The following is a 22,486-nucleotide window of genomic DNA, read 5'->3' on the forward strand; positions in this document are numbered from 1 at the left end:
CAATTGTTAATTATTATTTGTATTGATAAGATTTTAATGAGATTGATTGTACAGAATTTGAGTAGTACAGAAGTTTAAAGAACATCATAAGTAACATTTTATTGCAAATGTTTCTGTTATATCTGTTGCTTCAAAATACATATGTACTAGGGGTTTGTGAATCAAAATAGTTGTGAATTAATAAATCATTTAAATGAGTTAAATCTTTCTCAGAAAGTAACCAGAGTTATAATGAAACATTAAAAATATTTAGAATTTTTGGTAGATGTAGTACAAAATTGATTCAATGTTTTTTCTTTATACTATGGCTTAATTCACGCTGAAATTGTGGAATAATAAGCAAATGTCGACATTTTTATTTCTTGAACAAATTGTAATTTTAAATACTGTACACAGACAACATGAAGACATTGTTTGAATGGTAAAAAGGCATTTTTATAAGACTAGTTATATTTTTACTAGCACCTAGAATAACAAAAAAATACGTAAATAATAATGTGAGGAACTGAGTTGATTTTTAAAGGGAACTATTAAAGTTTTAAGTTGTTAGACTTAATAATTTACATACAAACCAGACAAAAGGACTATAAATCAAACTTTAATAATACCCAGAGTTAATTGGTAGGGGGACATTATTAGGAAGAACATCGTATAAGAGATAAGTTATTTTTGGACAAGAAAATAATATATGAGGAATTGAATCCTCATGCAAGCCACATTCACACGATAATTGATCTATTATTCTAATTTAGGCAACTGGAGTACTAGCATGGCCAATCCTTAAACGACATATTGTCAATTTTACTGAGCGGTCAGCTTTTTTATAAAGGAAAAACCAAGGTTTATGAGGAATATTTGGATGAGAATCAATGTTTTGGTTGTCTTATTTGTCACTTTGACACATATTTCGCCAATGTCATGAATGAAAAAAACTCTGGAACCAAAATTATGCAGAAGTTCCAATGACAGTCAACAGTTGCACTTTTCTCAAGAATACATTTTATTTTATATTTTATAATATTGATGGCATTAGTGAGCTATATTCAATATTGTCTAACTGAAGTGAGGTTATGTAAAATTGTGTACTTTAACAAAAATTAAAGAACCGAATGTAATTATTATTACTAATTACGTAGGAAATCCTTGCTCTCAAGTTCTTTCTTTCACATATATATATTGTTTGCTTTTGAAATATGTTGCAGCATTTTATTGAATTTTTGTGAAGACAGACATGCAGTTCTAAAATATATCAATGTTATAATACCAAACATACTTTAATTGATAATTTCAAACCAAGGTTAGATATAATTAAATTCACTGCAACAAGTGGAAATACAAATGATATATTTCTTTTTGTTATTAGGCCTTTTATCATTTAATCTTCTAATTAATACTCAATTGATAAGTTAATACAAAGAAAAATGTTTGTACCAGATAATTATTTTCATAACTATAATATTAAAATAAATATATTTTTTCACATATAATTTATTAGTAAAATAAATATTGTCAAAATATTTATGCACTGCAAAAAAAAGTTAACCTGAATTAAATTACGATATTATGTACAAAAAAATATATTTGATATCATGATATTAATTCTTATTAAATATTAAGGCGTCAAAAATAGTAAGATAAATAAGTGGAATTGAAATTTTGAGTTTTCAGACTTCAGGATTATATAGGAAACTTCCTGTCACTTCCTGTCAACATTCACAAATTGACAGTGACAGTGTACGCTAAACTAAAAATTACATTTTATCTGTGACTGCATGCTGATTGTATCATTGTACGAGTAGGAGCTGTTTTTTATTTAGAATCCACGTAAAGTCTTTAAACAGCTGTGCTGTGTAGACTCGATAAGATACGATGGGAAACAATAATTCACATGGAAAGAGTGATATAAAAGACGGCAGTGGCATGAGCACTCCTAGAGGCTCAACCCGAAGCATGAGATCGGGGTCCAACGGAGAAGTGCAAGATCAGCCAGAAAAGTCTGAGCAACAGACAACGTCTTTAGTGCCCGTTGAAAAACTTGGCAAGGTGAGGTAGTATATTTCGCATATTTTGTGTAAACTAAGTTATTCCGGACCTGCAATAAAGAAGTCGTCCGTAAAATTTGCTCCGCCATACTATTTGCTTTGCTTGGCCTTGAAAATTGATTACAAATGTCGTTAACGTAAGTGATAAGAAATATAAATATTTGATTTAAGAAAATTTTAGGAGCTAAGTTTTTCAAAAAAGTTTTAGTATAAAGAAACTGAAATAATAATTTTTATAACAATTCTAAGAACTAGTCTTTGAATCAGTAAATAAAAACAGTAAATTCACTACATTGATAATTGGAGGAGTGACTCACTTTTCCAGTATTTATGAATTCAGATTCAAATTTGTCTGCAGTTAGCACTTACTGATACTGCTTTATAACCATTTAAGTGTGTATGTTTCCATGCTTGAGACTCCATATTTACTACTTTCTTGGGAATGTTTAAGGAAAACTATTGATTATTTTATATCCACATTAATTATTATTCATGTCTGTTAGGCCATATATGTTTTGAGGAAGGTTATGTTTTGCTATATCATTGCCATTTAGCTTACCACATCTGTTAACTTTGTTATGACCTCCATAGTGAATTTAAAAATATATTGTAATTATTGTGACAAGCCAAAAAAAATTTATAGCACACTATAAACAAAAAAGTATTGTTTTGTATATATGCCATACATATTATTTATTTATTAAAAACAATACAGTTTTTAATATTTTCGTTAATCAACAAATCTATTTCTATATTTTTTCTAAATTAACATTACATGAGGAAGTGAATGTTGATGAACAGTGGTTTGCTAATGAATTCGGACATACCAAGTTTTTAATCCTATGACCATATGGATTTTGATATGTTAGTAGGTTCAATTTAGAACTACAAATGTTATAGGGAGCAATGAAATTTGCTGAATATCAATTATGGATAATATTGAACTTATCTTATTTTTTACATGGTTAATACCATGTATACCTATTAAGATTTTCTGAACTTTGGTTGTTTATTCATCAATATTTTTATCTAGTTTGAGACTTTAAAATATACTTATGTACATATAAACATAAATAAACATATCACTTGACATTTGGTAACAAAGATGCTGCACAATACTCTAATGTTTACTAAGATATTTATCTCAATCTTGACAATAATTCCAAAAATGCAAGACAAAATCATTGTATCTAACAAATAAATGGTAAACCACCAAGAGCATTTATTGACTGTCGGTCTATAGTAATTGGCATTCATTTTATTCATTAAATTTTACCTCATGCTGTACCAATGTAAACATAGATTATAATGCATTTTAGTATGCCGTTCTTGTTTACCGAACTTTATATAATTTTTTGACAATGACTATCAAAATAAACAAAAATTGTCAGTCGTAAAAAGTAACAGTTGTTTATAGTGTGGAGTCACATGACATAGCATATAGATGTCATTGTTGGTCGATTGGCATAATAAATTGTTTCAGCACTTAGTACATTTACTACATCTTTACGTATGAAGTTTCTGGCAACAGTTTTTGAATTATATCCGGTTTAAATATTTGACATATGATTTATTTATAATTGAATAAATACCTTTTAAGGGTATCTTTTAATTCCATTTAAATCTTTTTGGAAACCAGAGATAATATTTTACCTAATTGTATAAATGTGTTTTTTTTTTTTTATAAAACAATAAAATTAAAATCTCTTAAATTATGAAATAATAAGGACCTCTTTTTAAATAAAATAATAACTGATGCAGTAATTGTATTATGTGTGTAAGTTAAAACAAACTCAAAAATAGCCAGAACATCTATCATCTTAAACTGAATGATGGGTGTTGTTGTGCCATTTGACTATAAAAACAAAATTATACCTTAAAATGACATTAAGCTATTATATGACTATTGAAATATTTATTAAAAATTCCACAAAACAACTTTATTTATTTTATTGCTTTACCAATTAAGCAGTTAATATCATAAATGGAAATCACATAATTTAAAACCATTTACAAAGTATTCACTGCACATTATATAACAACTCTTATCTCGTAAATAGTCGGTGACAATCTTATCCAAAAACATGATGATAAATCACTGGTCGTGAATCACATAGCAAACGTGCTGTGGCATCGTATAGCAAACGTGCGTTGTACATTGAGTATGGATAGATTTGTTATAGTAAAATATTTACGCTTTACTATCGTCGGTATAAAAGAAAGACGGAAAGTCAAGAAGCATCTGAGAATTGATTACAAGGTGAGAGATACAATTATAAACGTTTACTAAAAATAAGATAGTTGTTGACTTCCATTAAATTGTTTTGTTACAAACATTGAGAGATTTTGAAACTTTCGACTGTTTTCTTTTTGTAGGCTTAATAGGCTTTGATTATACAAAAAATATTTTTTTTTATATGATATATCTATTATATTTGCACCCGTCTAGTATTAGTGGAATTAAAAAACTCTGGTGACTTACTTTAGGTGATTTTATGATCGAACACTGTCTGGTTTTGAAGGCTAGTTTAATGAAAAAAAAATATATGAGACTCATAAATCAAGTGCAAATAATTTGCTTTGACGATAATGTACGGCTATAAAGATAATCAAAATAAAGGACGAATATGAATTATATTTGATTGTCATAAATGTATTTAAAATTTAATTAAGAAATAAACAAAATGAAAGAATTAATTAAGAAAAAAAAACAATGATAGATATATCAGATTTGTCTCATATATTCTCATTTTCTCTACACAATAGCCTTTTCTCCTTTGATTCACATAATTACTTTCGAAACTTACACTGACATCTTAAAAATTGTCGCTGTAAACAAAGTAGAAAAGGTCTATAGTTTACACGGAGCCAAATTTTATATGTATATATTATATACTAATAATACTAGATTGTATTAGTTTTGTTGAAATAAATAAATCTTAAAAGTATGTTATTGCAACTGTCAAAAATAAGCCGAGTCCTGTTCTATCAATCAATAGGTAAAAAAAATATCTTAAAATACGGAAGTAAAATATTACGTTTTCCATTTATTAAACTATAAATATTCGTCAACATTAAACGATGCCGATATTTTCAGAAGAGAGTCCAAGATAAACAAGAACTATTTGTTTTTTTTTTCAACAACTATATAACTAAATGGGTTTCTGTACTCATTACGTATATACTTCTACTACTTGATGCTAGTGGCAATGATTTGTTATTAATTTAAATTTAAAATGAAGCATATGTTTTTATAATTTTAGTTAAAATCCAATAGTCACTGAATAAAATTGGTGATTTTTTCATACTATTTTCATTCACTAAATTCCGTCTATCATTTATAAAAGATGGCATACCATTGCATATTTTGTTACATTCACTATGAGATTGTTCGATAAATAATGTAAGTATATATATCAAATTAACAAATAACCTAAATACATGTGGAAGTTGCGTGTTCAAAAAATAATTAATTTTAAAATATATTTCACGGTCATCTTACAGTTTTTATCTTAAATATCGATCATGATTATTTTTCATTTGATAATAATTATCCCGTCACTTTACTAATCGGTCAAGTTTGCAATAATATAAAGCAAATATGATTTACAACATCGTTTTATCGTAGCTACAAGCTTCAATTCTTTTGTTTTCGTTAAACATAAAACACGAATTGCTTTGGGCAATTGCATTTGTTTTAGATAATCTGGTCGGGTGTCTTTGTTACACGCGGTGTTGTATATAAAATGTATATTTGTATATTCATTAATATGTATATCTGAATGAGGAAGTTTTTTTGAAAAAACAAAAAATAAATAAATAGAAAAATGTATAATAATTTATTAAAACTACAATTTTTTTTTTTATTTTGTGTAAGTTGCACGGACAGACTTAATTGTGTCCGAAATTTAATATAGTAATAAAGTTTATACATGCTATATTAAAATTATATAATTTATTCGAGTACATTTTTTTAAATTTTTAAATTATCTTCCAACAGTGTAATCTAATCAACAAAAATGTTAATTCCATAAAAAGCACACTTTCTTTTGTTTACATCGACGTTTATAATTTACCTAAACCTTTTGACAATTATTATTTTTTTTAATAAAAAGTGTTGTGTTGACAGACTCGTCCAGGCAATTTAAGTTTTTAGTTTTCTAGATTTTTCTCATTTTAATTTTTAATATTTATTAGCATATAAACCTCCCGCGGGCCTTAAGGAACATACAAAAAATAAATTAGTCGAATTTAGTGAACCGTTTTCAAGTTACGCCCTTAACAACAGGCATTTTTCTTTAAATGGATTTCTTAATACAATACATAACTTTTTTACTGGCTCTACAGCAATTCAGTTTCTTATATAAAAAAACAAAAAGCTTCTAAGATTTTCTTGTGTACACATTTGCATTAGAAGAATACTCAAGAACATTTTTATGTCGCTGGCGGTAGATAACAAACAAAAAGACCACATAAGTGACCGACACTTTAACTCGTCTAGCCTTGAGGCTTGAAAACGGTTTCCGGTAAGTATCCGAAAGGTCCGGTCAATAAAAATAAAAATACATAATGTAAACAAATAAGTGGATCATATCCTAGGATAAGTTTAATTTATTTCAAAGGTTCTTTATCTCTGAATAAACAAATTCATAGTTGACAAAAAACATCAAACAACAACGAAGTGATGTTAGTACAGAAAATAGTCAGTACGGAAACAAACAGAAGTGTGCAACTTATGCAATCTGTATCATTGATATTTATTGTCTTCATTTATGAAGTACTTTATATCTAGTAATACCGATGATTGTAATTTACGACGTCTAATTAAGTCGTCCTTGTATCGTAAATAATACCTTTAATAATAAAATGCGGTGTGGCAGTCGAGAACTTATCCGGGGAAAGAAATTGCGTGATAATTGCTAATTAATTATCACGTAATATGGCAATTAATTATTAATAAACAATTATAAAACTGATATTAACACGTTTTCCTTTATGTTAAATCACGAAAACATCACTTTAAGTCCGTGAAATGTATAACTTCGTACATTTTACCAAACATAATTATTTATCTAATTAATGCTATTAAATTATGCGTCTTTAATGTCTCGTTTTATGAACACTGGCCAGTTGTGAATTATACTTTAGCTTAACTATAAAAAATATAAATTTTTAAACTTATTCTGAATTCTCCTAATGAGTAACTTCAATGAAAGCAATATGTGGATGTTTTTTTTTAATAATTTTCTTTTATCTTCAGCTCCTTGCGCACCGATCACAGAAGGAAGATGGAGTCAATGGGGTTACGGAAAAATCTTTTACCGTAAGTTATTATAAAATTGCGATATATTTACTTTAATTTTGTTAAATACTATATAATTATCTAATTTTGTTAACTACCAACTGTTACTCGGAACTCCATAAAAATTAAAAAAAAACAATGAATAATCTTTTATGCGCCGCGCTTCCCTCTTAATTTTGGGTTCGGAATAAAACAGTAGCCTAACTAACTCCTTATTACATCAGCTACCTGCCAATAAAAATCCCTTTAAAATCAGTCCAGCCATTTTAGAGATTAGCCGGAACAAACGGACAGACATAAATTGTAAAAAATGTTATTTTGGTTTATGTCCATATGCATGTAGTAAAATTTTATAGATATGTATAGAATATATAATATACATTTTAAGAAAAATTCGCTGTGGTATGGAGTTTAAAGAACGAATTAAATCTCTATGCTTAGTCTCTATGATCACACTACATATGAAGAGTTTCCCGTTTATCGTTCAATAACTTACGCTAAATGTACGAAAATTTCTGAATAAAAAACAATTAACTTTTCAGTGTGATCTTGCGAACTTAGAATAAGTGTAGGCAGTCAACTAATATCGGTGTAAAGGAAACATGTTTGGGATTAAAAATTTTTTTTTTACTTTAAAGTTTAGATAGTTACGTCCGTCCAAACGAGGGAGTCATCATCGCTTACCGCTGACTCGGCACCTAGAGTCGTTCCCAGGCGAATATTCTAAAGTATTATACCCGATACCTTCATCAGTGGCCGTCTTTCTAATAATTAGAATAAGCAAGCATTGTGGTAATGAGAAGAACCTCTCGGGTTGCATTAATGTTAACATTTTAATATTGTATTAGTTTTAAGCTCAATCTGTAGGCGGCAGTCTAAGTAATTGGTTCTCTAATAAAAGAACCATTATATTTAAATAAAATCTATTTTTAAAAAGCCCTTCGCGGTGCATAGAACTTGACTAGATGTAATTTGTTTTTTTAGTTTGTTAGTAAATCCTTTGTTTGTTACGTACGCGCAACATATTAAAAAATAAATGAGCATCGCCGGGGCAACGTCGTTGTACGGATAGAATATCGTATTACGAGGGACTTTTTGCTGACTCCGCGGAACGAACACAAAGCCATGTGAACCAAAAGGTCCCTGATACCACACAAGCAATGGAATGGGATTGCTATCCTAACATCGGGGCGATCATATAGTATTAGGAATAGGTTATAAGTTTTAATATGTAATTCTTATTATAATATACACATATGAGAAGGTTTCCCTGGAACCTCCGGTTGCCACCTCATATAATTTGTTAGTAAATATTGTTTTGTCTAACAATATTCCAGTCTCTACCACACCCGACTTAATTGCACAAAATAGTTACATCTTAATAAAAAATAACGAAAGACTGTTGTGAAGTTTACAAAAATATGTATTTGCAAAACGTTTTCTTTACCGAAATAAAAAAAAACTGATTCTTTAATAAAAAAAACGAGTGTCGCTTTTTAAAATATTATTAATTCAAACGTGAATGAGAAACGATATAAATATACATAACACACAATCACATAGCACGTATGTATTCGGTAACACACAATGGTAAATATCGTCGCGTATAATTTGTGGCAATCACGCACCTACTCTCGATCGTTTAATTGATTGTTGAGACCTTACAACTTAAGAACAATTAAAAGTGCATATAATAATATTTATAATTTCTGTATTTTTTTTTATGTTTTATTAATAAGAACTGTTTTAATGTTTCAGAAATATCTATTTCCGATGTATCCAGAACTGGCGCGTCAGTTTTACAACTATGTTCACAGGACAGCTAAGTGTAAGAACAATCACATTCCCCTGTCTGCGTTCAGACAACAGTGCGAAAAGATACTGGCCATGCTAGATGACAACGCCATCATTGAAACGTATATAAGGTAAGAGTAGCTCCTCTCTCTCTTGATTCCAAATCCGATGAAAATATGTTAATTTTTAAAACTTTACCTACGTTAGATAGTAACGTCAAAGTGAATTGTAGTATTCACAAGATATTTACGTCCAAACAGAATGTTCAGCTCCGAACCCGAAGAAGGCAATGTAACTCCTAACGATCTTCGCGCTCTTCTCTACATCAGCTACAAATTATCGATGGACCACTATCCCGAAGGTCCACAAGCATGTCCAATGGTGAGATAATGTTTTATATATGTTTATATATTATACAATATTTGCATCTCGTGTCACAATTAATTCGATTGCTTCCAGATAAATAAGACGCTTTCAGCAGTCATCAGGGGTTGTTTCAACAATAAAGATTCCCATAGCGTCGGATTCGTGGTACGCTGGCTAGAGGAGCACTGTCATCGACTTATATTCCCCATACACAGGTGAGAATCGATCTCATCCCGTATTTATTTAAACGGAAGATAAGGATATCATTCGTATTAAGCTTCAAAATGAATCTATAATTAATGTTTTTTGTTAAAACATGTTGCATAAACTTTTTTTTTTTAAACTGTCCTGATAGCACTTAATCATACTTAATGGTAGGTAGAAATATACCTGAGGATGATGAATGCACTATTTCAGTAGTAACCTAATATCTCCTGCTGCAAAGCAAGACTTCTAAATTATGAGTGGTATGGGATATGGACATTATGATATACTCACGAGAAGGGTGGAAGCGTATCGCTTCATCCGGTTGTGAGGAAGGTATCAACAAAGGTACTAAATTAAAGTATTATCTTTCTTTTTTTATAGGTACTGTGTGCACATCCTAGCGACTCGTCACCGCGACATTGAGTCCCTCAGCAACAGCAGTAGCAGCAGCGGCTCGCTGGAGCTCGGCACTCCGGTTCTGGAACGCGGTTCCTGGGCGGGCGGCTCGGGTGCTGGTTCCGGTGGCAGTGGACTCCTGCCGGTTTCAGCCGCTTGGCTGCTGGCAGCAACGGCACCCCCACTCTACTCCAGACCAGCCAAACCCCCGCCTCACCCAGGTATACCGCAGGCAAATACACCGGCATGAATGCATATACACAGTTACATATGCACTCATAAATGACATAAACACTCATAACACACTCTGACCCAACCACCAAATCATACAACTGGGTTTTTTCTGTAAAAAAAATGGCATATGTTCTCATGGTTATTACGCACTGTATAGAAAAATTTCGTTAACTTCCTGGTTACACTTATAAACGTACTGCAGAACAAAAAAGAACTATTTTCCTATGATAAAAGGGTAGCGATGAAATCTAAGTGTCTGCAAGCCCTTGTCTCGCTAATACTTTGGACTTAATTTCTTTGTAGTTGTAATTAATTAACAATCAATATTTTCTGTGGTTAGGAAGGAACCGAAACGTTTGTCTAATAAGTATTATATTTTATTATTCTCCAATTTGTTGAGGAGAAAATGTTCTATCGCATCGTCCTTCATATTTAAGGAAAGAAAATAGCATATGTTAATAAAAGCTTATTTTTTACTTGTAACATGGTAGGAAAACAAAAAGCATACGATCGTAATAAAAACAACAATGCATAAGGATTAGTAAAATATTTTAACAAAATCAGTGCACACAACACTTTGCCAAGAAAATATAACGCTGGACTCCTTTACTGAGATGAAATGGAATGAAGGGAAGAATATAAAAAAAAAGAAAAAAAAATCACACAGATCGTTGCATATACAACAATAATTATATATAACATACACATAACAACATTCCTGTCACGAAATAATAATGGCACAAAAAAAAAAACAAACGAAAGCACTACAAGGACATACCTTTCTTATCTTCGGTAATATGTGAAATAGTTATGTCATTACAATGAATTATATTATCAATAAGTCACACCACTATATATCTCAGTTCAATCCATATACTTCAATCATATAGAAATAATATTTAAATTTAATTACTTTAACAAAATTTTAAGTTCAAAAATGTATCGATTATAGCCCTAATAACTTCGCCTTAGTTAGACTTTTTATTAGTACAAAAAATTATTATTAAAAGACACCAGACACTATGCGCCGATGCGATCGTTATTTTTGTAAATAAAAATGAAGAATTTCGTACTAATAATTGTATTAACATACTTAGTTGCAATATTTATTTAACTATGTTCTAGGTGATTACTGATCAGATTTTTTTTTATTTTGCTATACTTAAACTATTTATTTATTAATATATAAATGTTGCTCCTAGCGATGAGTGTTCACATTTCATTATCTTTTTATTCATAAGACAACTTTTATTATTATTAATTATTGTGCTTCAAGCGGTGAGCGTTTACGTGTTTATATATTTTTATGAATTATGCTTCGAGCGATGAGTTTTCACATTTCTTTACATTTTTATTTATGAAACAAATATTATAAATTATGCTCCAAGCGATCAAGCTTTTCTTTATTTAATTTTGATGCAATTTAACTTTTAATTTAGATTTTTTTTTTAATATAAATCATGTTCTGTCTGTCTTTCATAATTAATTTTCTCAATTATGCAGTAAACTTCTTTTAATTCTCTAAGAGATTGAGTTCGCATTTTATCCATTTTTCATAATAAAAATTTTTTTCTAGGACAAGTTCTGATAAAATAAATCGTGCTCTTGCCTATAGTTGCTCATTTTTCACATTTTTCTTATAATGTTGTAGTGAATCTTCAGACCAGTTGAATTTTATATACTAAATAAACAGCGTTGAAGGCTATTAATTCGACATGCAGACATAGATTTTATTTCATGAAAATTGTATTTTTTTTTTTGTTGTTAATATTTATATTAAGAGTGATTTTTGCGAATTGTAATATTGATGTCTATCTACACAAATAATTTTAAGGTATTCGCTTCTGTTTGTGCGTGACGTAACCTCCGAAACTACTGAGTGAATTCTTTGATAGCGTAAACCTGACAATGGAACACCATGTATTATGATGATTAATTCTATTGGAATACATATAAATTAATTTTTTTTAAATCTAAATGCGATTTCGTGACTGAAGTTATTCATATATAATAAAATAATAAGTAAGTTCTATAGACATTACTATTTACTAATATTCTAACAATAATATGTCTATATTAATGACAGCAGTAATATTGAAAATTGGTGTTACATATATGAAGACACGTATTGTCTAAACTGCTGAACCGATTGTGATGAAACTAAAGATGAGGTAAAACTATAGAGCGGATTAAGTGTTATTCTTTTTTGCATTTGTTTACACAATTTTTATTAATTTACTAGAACAAGTGTTCGTTGTGTTCAGTTATTTTATAGGCAACTGCATCGCTCATGCGAATTTTACGAGACTTTTTCCCACGAGATCTTTTCCTAAAATTGTATAATGTAAAAAAAAAAATACATTATTTTACGTCTAAACCAAAAGCGAATTCTCATGTGTTTTTAAAGACTTCCGATTTTTGCTGGAGCAATTTATATTAATGTATTCTCTATATGTTTTCATGCGAACTGCGAGATTTTATAGTTTGTTTAAATAATATTTCACTAATAAAAATGAAACCGAATAATGACAATCTATGTCATGGAAGTTTCTATTTATAACGCAACAGCCATATGGAAGTTGGTGAGCGATTTTTGTATACTTTTTTTTTACAAAATATTTTTTCGATCTGTGCCTTCGCGAACTGTGACTTGGGATCGTGTTTATTTTGTTTGGGTATCCTTGGCAATAGTGCTTTTAAATAACATATGGAGGTGCGAATGGATTTTTTGATGTTTGTTGTTCTTTTAAGCAAAAACTACACAATGTATTTGTGGAAGTTCTGTTATCATTTAGCTTAGACATCACAATACGACATAAGCTAATATTTATCCATGAATTACGTGCAGTTACCTCTGGTTTTTGTATGAAGTCAAATGACACAATGTATACGGCGCTTCTGCTCAGATACCATATCATTTCTTTGAAACTAATGTTTCAAACTATCTTAATCTAGTTAATCAACAAAGAATTTATTTATGCAAATAAAATAATTGATATGAATTGTACTGAGTGTGCCTGTGCGTTTTGCTTATTAGAAATGTATTTGATGAAAGCTGAATTTTAAGTTAAGAAAAAAATTTACAATTATTAGGGCTGGTTCACATTGTTATCTATTTTATACAATACAGGTCATTGGTTATACCATACTGTAGTAATATTACAAATAACTTGATCATCGTCATCTCTCAATTTCAATAACTTGATTTTTTTATTTATGGGCTTTTATGCGAAGTACAACTATTAAGTAGTGTATACATATTTTTCGCGATATAAATTTTAAATTGAATAAGAATATTTTATATGCATTGAACCTAATCATTTGTTAAAATCCCATAAAGCGATTTCATATTTTAATAAGAAACGTTGGCGAAATGATTGACATTATTTCTTATATAAAATGTAGTCTCCATGTTTTACTACAAGATCATAAATGCTTAAAGCTGCACTCAAAGCTATTAACACGTTTTAAAGATTAACTCTGACAATCAGAGAGAATGATATACAGAAGTAAAATATAAAAAAAAGTTTGTTTCTCTTGTTTGTTTTATTTATATTATGTAAACAATAAAAAGACTTAAATTAAATACTGTTTTTAATATTTCAACAAAGTTCTATGTGTAATACTTCTGATACGAATTCTCATTGCCCTATGCTCAGCCAACAGCTCTGGCGAAGTGGAGGTATCATATTCTTATTCTGGGATGTTCTCATCCGATCTCATCTCAAATATCCTATATTCCATTCATTTAGTCAAAGTTATGGGACTTATTTAAACCAAAAAATTGTATGTATTACAGATAGTGATTATTCGTAAAGCGTTTTGTTTGACAGAAATTAATTTATTATATTTGTACTTATTATGTTTGATATTCTATGCTAGATAATCTGCAACGCCATGGCAATATTTAAATTTATAGTAGAAAATACAGTTGTATTTTGTATTTATTTTACTATTTATGTTATAAGAAATAAGCTACGCGTCCTATTCACTATTATCATATTGAGTTATATTGATAAAGTATCGTATAAATACGAAAAATATTGTTAATGTGGTTATTAGTTTTACAATTTCGCGATTACTTAAAACAAATTGTCTTAGCGACCTGTCACGCGCACTAATCTCGTCCCATTGATTTTTGTTTCATTATAGTGTCAGAAAGTATTTGTTACAACAGATATAACGGTATTAAAATTATATAATTATGTAGGCAAAATAAGCGCAGTGTTATTTATTTTGTTTTTGTTTATTAGTACTACTTTTATTTGTTGTTTTTGCAAATAATTGTATGTCTTGCATTCCTCTGAAGGCTATCTGACGGATGTACTGATATATTGCAATTTGTAGAAGTTATACTGTCCATGAGCTATTGCTGCATTTTATTTATTACGCCTAAACTTTGTTGAATGTTGTCTTGCTTGTATGCGAAATTAATTAAAACTTCATTTAAAGTATACGTACGTCAGAGCTGAATATATAGTGGTGTTTTTAATATCAATCTAAAAGTTATTTTGCTTCTCTTATGTATAAAAAATGATCATAAGTAAAATATAATGAAAACATTATTAACTTTCACAAAACTATAGAGAAATGAATGTTTAACACGCAAAAAATAATATACACGAATATCAATTATCACCCTTTTTTGGTACAATCAATATAGTTTAATTAATTGTTACGTTACCTGCTGTACGCATTACAATTAATTACTATTGCATTACTATTACATGTAATTACTATTGAAATCTAAAAAATATATTTCAGGAAGGTTTAAAGATATCTAGTAATGTTATTTTTCTCATCTCTAACAAGTAGGGAAGCCAATAAATTAATTCGTACAAGACTAGAATAATATTCAAATTTAATTAAAATCACGAAACTATATTTTTCACGAGATTCTGTTTCAATTAATATTTTATCAAATAAATATCTTCGGTTCTGCTCGGCAAGAGGGCTCGATAAAGATTAGCATCATATGTCAATTTCTCTATTTGTTTACTCACTTAACTTAGGTGTATCTTAAAATACAAAACGCTTATTACCAGAATGACACGTAACTATGAAAAAAAATAAAATTTGTGCTTACACTTGAATAATCAATTCATTGTTTTCACCAACAATTTAAATTTCTGAACCTATAAGTATATTAGTGTTATCAATATGATTACTTTTTAAAAAATACCAGAATTATTTTGGAACTTCAGTGCTTGGTTATTGAATGTAAGGGGATGAATCTAAACTTACAACGTAAAAGCCCACAGTACTTTATTTTTACAAACAAATCACTTTAACAGACAATATTATTATAATTCGTATAATATTGTTATAAAAAGTACTATAAAATTTAATTAAAATTTGCTTCGTTCGAATTCTCTTATATCTTGATATCGTAATTTTAGAGCTACTTTTAAATTAACTATCCTCATTTTTTTTACACTAATCGCAATATAATTTACGTATTACGCATTATAGAAAAACTATGACATTATTTCTCAATAAACAGAACGATCTATATTCTATACAATTTAACTTTAACACTTGACATCTGAAGCTATTATTGGTACGCATTAGGTCTATATGGACAGTCACTTCCCAAATAGGTTTTCTTAACCTGCTCTCCAAATAACAACTCATAAAAGTAACTAACCATGAACGATAACATTATTTTCTGTCATATTTGGTGTAGATAATTTAAAACAGGTTAACGACTGTCTAAAGTATCCTGGGATACCTTTCGTCTAGTATGTCAGATTTGGTAAACCTCATTATCTGATATGCATTATTTCATATGAAAAGTCCATTCTAGTTATGATTAATTTGCTCTAATACCTAAAAATGTTTTTCCTAGACCTATAAATTTTAATCAAAATAGGACAAAACATTCAGAAGACATTTGCTGTAACGTAACCTATATTTTAGTATTTTTATTTATATTTTGATGTCCTGGTTAGTAACCTCCAGTGATTTTAAACTCAACGGCCCCAATACAACGGCCTAGTGTAGGCTTCATCTAAAAGTGGTTTTTACGAAAGTTTGTTATTAAGATTTCAAGTTCTTTTGATTTTTTATTTTCTATACGACTCCACAATGCTCTCGCTTTACCGTGTTGAGTCATTTGTACAATTTGTAACAACTGTCTATCCAAAAATCGTAGCTTTGGTCACGTTAGAGTGAATATTACCAGTTAAAATACGCTCAATAGACACCATACCGAGCTCTTCACATGTCAGATATAAAGTAATTTCTTAAGTAATTCAATACCTGTTAGTTTGGACCTGGCGTCCTCGGGAAAGAGCCTGTAATCGTAAACCGAATCTTTGCCTTTGATACAAGAGACATGACATTAGGTTTTTGTGCCTTGTCTACAGAGGAGTTTTCCTATTGTCGCGAATCTTTGATATTGCATAATATGCAACCTTAAAATATGAGCATTACTATTGTGTTATTTGTGTATTATTCAATGCTATTATCAGATGTGTTTTTCCTTATAATTTTAAAACAATGAAAAATTATTTTAGGCCTAAATTCAGTGAAAGAAAAATTTACTTTTGTAGAAAATATTAAAATATTAATGTAATGAGTAATTAAATTTGATATATAAAGAAGCAAAGGATTTAAACAAAAGCAAAACTAAGCGGACGTAATTTAAACAGTAATAATTTAGGGATTAGATAAAGTATAAGACATAATGGGGATTATTGTAAGGTATAACTCATCAGGGGAATGATAAATAGTCTTCTACGCCATATATTGCTATCTTCTCATGAGAAAATGTCTTCTGAGGCTTGAACTTCAAGATATTACAAAAAAGATGAACTGCAATCCTTAGCGTAAACACGAATACTTCTTAGTGAAAAGAAGCTGTCAAGTTTAGTCTAAGAGATAGTTAAGACACTGTCAGTCTAATTATTGTCTTCTCTATCTTGATTCTGGACTTATAAATTATTAAGATAACAGTATTGACTCGCTTCTCTTGGAATAATCGTTTACAAACGCACACTGTCCATCAGAAGGAATTAATTTTTTTTTCTAAAATAATCAATCATTACTGTAACATATAGTAATAGTAACAAAGTTTTTTCATAATTCACATCGAAAATTTATACACTTACAACAACAAAAATATTACTCCACATTTATTAACACTTGAGACCACTAATGAGTTACCAATAGACAAACGCAGATACAGTTCTCAGTAGCAATTCACTATATGATATTAACGGTCAGGTGGTACAACTGCTTCGACTGCGTGGATGGCTCGTCTGGTGTGCGCGCTGCCCTCACACTGGGTGCCGTTGTACGCCTCCAACGAGCACGGACTGGGTGCCAACAGGTTCCTTCACCACACGCTAGCATACCGGTGTGTTGCTCAATGTAAAAATAACTTCATACATTAAACACTTTTCATTAAGACAACCTTTGTGACCATTATTTAATTTTAATTTACTGAGCTTACTTCTAAAATTAAAGCTTTTAAAATATCATTGAATTGATAATTAATATAAAAAATACTTCTATGTATCTAATATTTAGGTTTTTCCTGTAACCTTTAATAAGCAATAAGGATATTTGTTTCGACTGTAAATAACAATTTGAACCGCTAACCCTTGATACAATTTTCCGTTTCCTAATACTTACTTTCTTCAATATTTTAGAATGTAGAAGGATGTAGATGATCTTTAAGACATCTTTACTTACTAAATATTTCAAACATGTTCGCATTCTACACAAATTTGACAAGTAGTACCATATAAAAATACACCGGATTTTGAAAACTAAACTTAACGAATCATTACTTTTTTTGCCACGCTGACTATAATTTTTCTTCAAAGTCAAGCGTAGTTTGCTTAATCTGTCACCTAATAGCCATAATTTTTTTTGGGATCTTTTAGGATAATAGATATAAATGTAAGATAAATAAAATTTAGACGTTAGTTCGGTTAACATTTAAATTTACAATTTCTTCTTCTAGGTAGTAAATAATTAGTAATCCTTATAATTTAAACAAAATTTATATTTACTTTGGAAAACAATATAAATTAAAAAAGGTAGCATTACAGCTTGCAAAAGAAAAAGCATTAAATGTATTTAATTAATTTTTTTACAAATGGTTAATGGAATATTTTGTTTTGATTAACGCTGCGGCCATCTTAAAGCGTCGCAAGTATGTATTTGTTTTTAATATTCCGGTTGCCCCTTCAATGAATGAACTAAATGAATACAAAATTTAAAAAAAAATAACTAAATGTCAGCTTAACAAATTTATACTATAATATATTATTCAATGGACTTTAGCTTTGACGTCATCTCATTTTCATTTCAGGGGTCCAACACTAGTAGTTATAGAGGGCAAGTGTGCAGGTGAGGAATCTTCGGAATCGGAGAGGGTCACTGTAGTGGTGTGTGCTCCTCAGGAATGGCGTGACACACACCAGTACTGGGGTGGACCACAGGGAGCCCTTGTGCAACTATATCCCACGTGAGCCCACTCAAATCACTTAACTCTGTCCAATGTCGGCCACACGTTACGGTATACTTGAGAGAGTCCAGACTTACACAAATTCACGTATTTCGAAGTTGACCACAAACGGCTTATGCTATGGATGACGCAAAGACAGTAGTTGGCTTTATTTTAACGACAAAAAACTGAAAATTCAGAAGACACCGAATTATATGGACTGTGTTTTTTTTGTAGTCAAAGTTTGGCTAAAACAATACTGAAACTAGCGCAAAATGCAAACTGCTACTATACACGTTCATGTAAACTCAGACAAACGCAATATTGCACAAGTTGGAATTTGAAATTTTGAACTTTTTCAAGAACTTGTGCATGTAGGAAATTTGCGCAGCTGTCTTCCAATACACGTTATAGCATACTTGTTCAAGTCAGTACCTCCGCAAGGATACTGTAACGTGTGTGGCTGGCTTAAGGAAGTATAGCCAAGCTAATGAGAGAAGATAACTTTCCTAAATACTAAACAATGACTTACAGTGTTTAGTCAATAACGGTTTTATTCCCATTTTGTTCTATTCAAACATAACGCCGGTGTCGCTGAGCACTAATATATTCTTTTGTGGGCTTACAACCTTTACCAGTGCGTTGCTAAAAATATAATAAACACCTCAAACTTCTCTCATACGCCCTTCTTTCCCGTAGTGTAGGTATTAACTGATAAGCGACCTTGAATTTTTATCTATTATCATATTGCTCCATCTCTATCTATTAATTTCTCTTTTTGATGAACGTACACAAGTATACTATTACATATCTATGCATCCATCTTCAGGTTGTCTTTGGTGGAGTGCGGTCCGAAGCTGTTGTACCTTAATTCTCATATTCGCGGGTACCCACGAGGTCTCCGCTCTGGCTCGGACCCACGTCGCCCGCTGCTGTCTGTAAACGAAGGTTTCGATTCATTCACGTTCAAAGGAGTGCCGTACACTCTCTGCGCTGTTGAGGTGAGATAGAATTATCTAAGATTACTTTTCAATTTGATTTAACTGTCAGAGTTGTTTTTATGGTAACATTGAGAATCAAGGATATGACGTAGTGACATTAAATTAATATCGATAAAGAAGATTTCAAAATTATTAATTATCTAATCGTCGAATAGTTGATATTTCTTGAATTTTTTTAATCAACTGCTTTCAAATATATGATGATGATATTTAATTTATTAATTGTGACATTTAACAATTGTCTTATAGTGTACTTACTTACTGACCCAAAAATGATTAATTTAACTGATTTAGTAAAAACTTATAGTGAGGTGAACATCTATAAAACTGCATCCTGAGATGCTGTGATATATATCTCATGTAAAAGTCACCGGAACGTCGATTCGACTTTTTACCAACATTTAAATTTGAATAGAAACATTGATACCACATTGCACACTCATTTATTTATCATCTATGTCAATATTTAGTAACGGCATCTTCCTCGCATCCCTATGATTATGATATATATGTCTAAATATAGTACCAAAATTTGGACCGATTAAAATATATGCATTTTGTATTTATTGTGTTATTGATAATAGTTGTGTGTATAAAGGTGTGGGGTTGTGGTGAGCAGGCCCTGAGGGAAGCTCAACTTGAGGTCAAAAAGTGGCAGGTCCGGGAGGCTGAGAGACAACGACAGGTATCAGCTATATACAGAAAATATATCCTAATTTATCAATAATAAAACTTATGGGTGGTTCAATTAAAAGATATAAATATTAAATAATAATGAGTAATAGTGATAATTAATCTTAAATTTAATCTAGTCAAAAACCTCAACCCTATGACCTCAAAACAATGTTTTTGATGAATTATATAATTGCTTTTTTGACTTGTCATATATTAAGACTATTTATACACTTTGAAGATCTAAAGAATTAACAAATATCTTTATTGTATTGTATTCAAGGCAGAAGTATTATTTTTTTTATTCCAATAAAGTGATAGAATTATAAATATGTATGGCACAGCTTTGAAAATTCCTTATGTAATATTTTGAGTGCACATTTGTGTTCCAGGTCAAGATATCAGCTGCGGACTGGATAGAACATCCCGATCGCTACCTACTAGAGCTGGCAGGCCGGCCACAATACAACAATGCTGCCACATAGTCAACAGTACCATAGCAGATAGCACTTTATTTCACACCAACATTCAGCGGACGGAGAATCTAAATACCAAAGGAATTGAGCTCGTTTTTTCAATTGCAACACTCAAATAAATGTCCCTATTGATGTAGTGATGAGCTATTTTGAAACACCAACCGATGTAAAAATTAATACATAAAATGCTTTGCTGTAAACTTACTTACATTGTTTTATATTAATGAGAATTCTTGTAAATTTTATTCTAGAACTCAATCTATTATTTAAAATATTTAGATAATACTTTTATCAACTTACAGTTATGTTTTATTTACAGGTGGTCTAGAGTCTAGAATCTAGATATATGGTTGACAACTATTATACAAATATTACAGTAAAAGTATTGATAGTTGAAATATTCTATGTCACATCTTTTTTTTTTTTGGTGTAGTATTGTTTTTTTCATACAAACAGCTGTGATATTTTGTAATCCTATACGAGCACATCCGAGTTGGTGATACTTAGAAACCATTTTATATATGCATGTTAGATTAATTGTCTGAAAATGTTATATCAATATTAAGTTTTCATATCGCCATAATTCTATTTATGGTTTTATATTTAATCACATATAAAAAAAAAATACTTAAAATTTCCTCAACACTTGTGTAACTTAAATGTAGTTAAGGAAATTAAGTTTAAAAATTAAAATCATGAAATATTATTGTATCAAAGATTTGTTCAACTAACACTATTTATTTTGCTCAAATATTTGAATATTCACGAAAACTGAATTTGAGTCATTCATTACAAATAATTTTAGTCATATAAATCTTAATAAGGCCTTTTCACATCTACTATTTTATGAGAAGTTCCATTTCTTTTCAAAACAATTAATAAGTCAAAAAAGACAATATTTTATTGACAGTATTTATACAGTTGTTGCTAGCATTTGTTATTGTTTATATAAAAAAATGAACATAATATTTAGGACCAATTTAAATATATTATATTTTGCTTTTGCTTTGCACAATATATATTGCGAGCTTATTTGTATTAAGAAAATATAAGAAAAAATCCATTTGGCGCCATGAAATACTTAAAACACACATACGTACTTGCAATCTCAAAATAATTTATTTTTTATATTGGCTGCCAAATGATCAATGCTTTGAGAGACTTTAGAATAGAAGAAAATGGTTGCCTTCACTATATTCTAAATGCTTTTAATAATGATATTGAAGTGTTTTACACTTGTAATATAATGTAAAATATAGATATAAGATAATAAACGACTTCAAATAAACAATTGATTTTATTGACACTTTTACATAAAAATCTTAATCTTTTCAGTTTGATATAATTAATATAAGTTATTGTATAGATTTGTGGTACAAATTGAAATAAAAAAGGAGGTCGCGAAGGCAGTTTTCTATTGGAAGACAAAATACTAAGAAAATGTATGGAACATTTTTGGAGGACAAAAAACAAATATGAACTATTTTTTTGATTCTCCTGTTCCTCGTTAAGTCATACTTTGAGATTCCGAGAAACCA

The 22,486-nt window shown here is 29.8% G+C and overlaps 1 protein-coding gene across 1 annotated transcript; it reads left to right on the forward strand.

The window, feature by feature from the left end:
- The first annotated feature begins 1,745 nt into the window (after nt 1-1,745).
- Nucleotides 1,746-22,239, forward strand: LOC116777401 (uncharacterized). The gene is made up of 11 exons (XM_032670930.2): nt 1,746-2,043; nt 7,303-7,365; nt 9,103-9,269; nt 9,399-9,519; nt 9,598-9,719; nt 10,093-10,328; nt 17,569-17,701; nt 18,665-18,820; nt 19,629-19,800; nt 20,399-20,485; nt 20,865-22,239. Exons 1-11 carry the CDS (start codon nt 1,870-1,872, stop codon nt 20,955-20,957), a joined length of 1,524 nt encoding a protein of 507 aa, XP_032526821.2. The 5' UTR covers nt 1,746-1,869; the 3' UTR covers nt 20,958-22,239.
- Nucleotides 22,240-22,486: the final 247 nt, after the last annotated feature.

Source organism: Danaus plexippus, chromosome Z (genome assembly GCF_018135715.1).
Source record: "Danaus plexippus chromosome Z, MEX_DaPlex, whole genome shotgun sequence".
Classification (NCBI taxonomy): Eukaryota; Metazoa; Arthropoda; class Insecta; order Lepidoptera; family Nymphalidae; genus Danaus; species Danaus plexippus.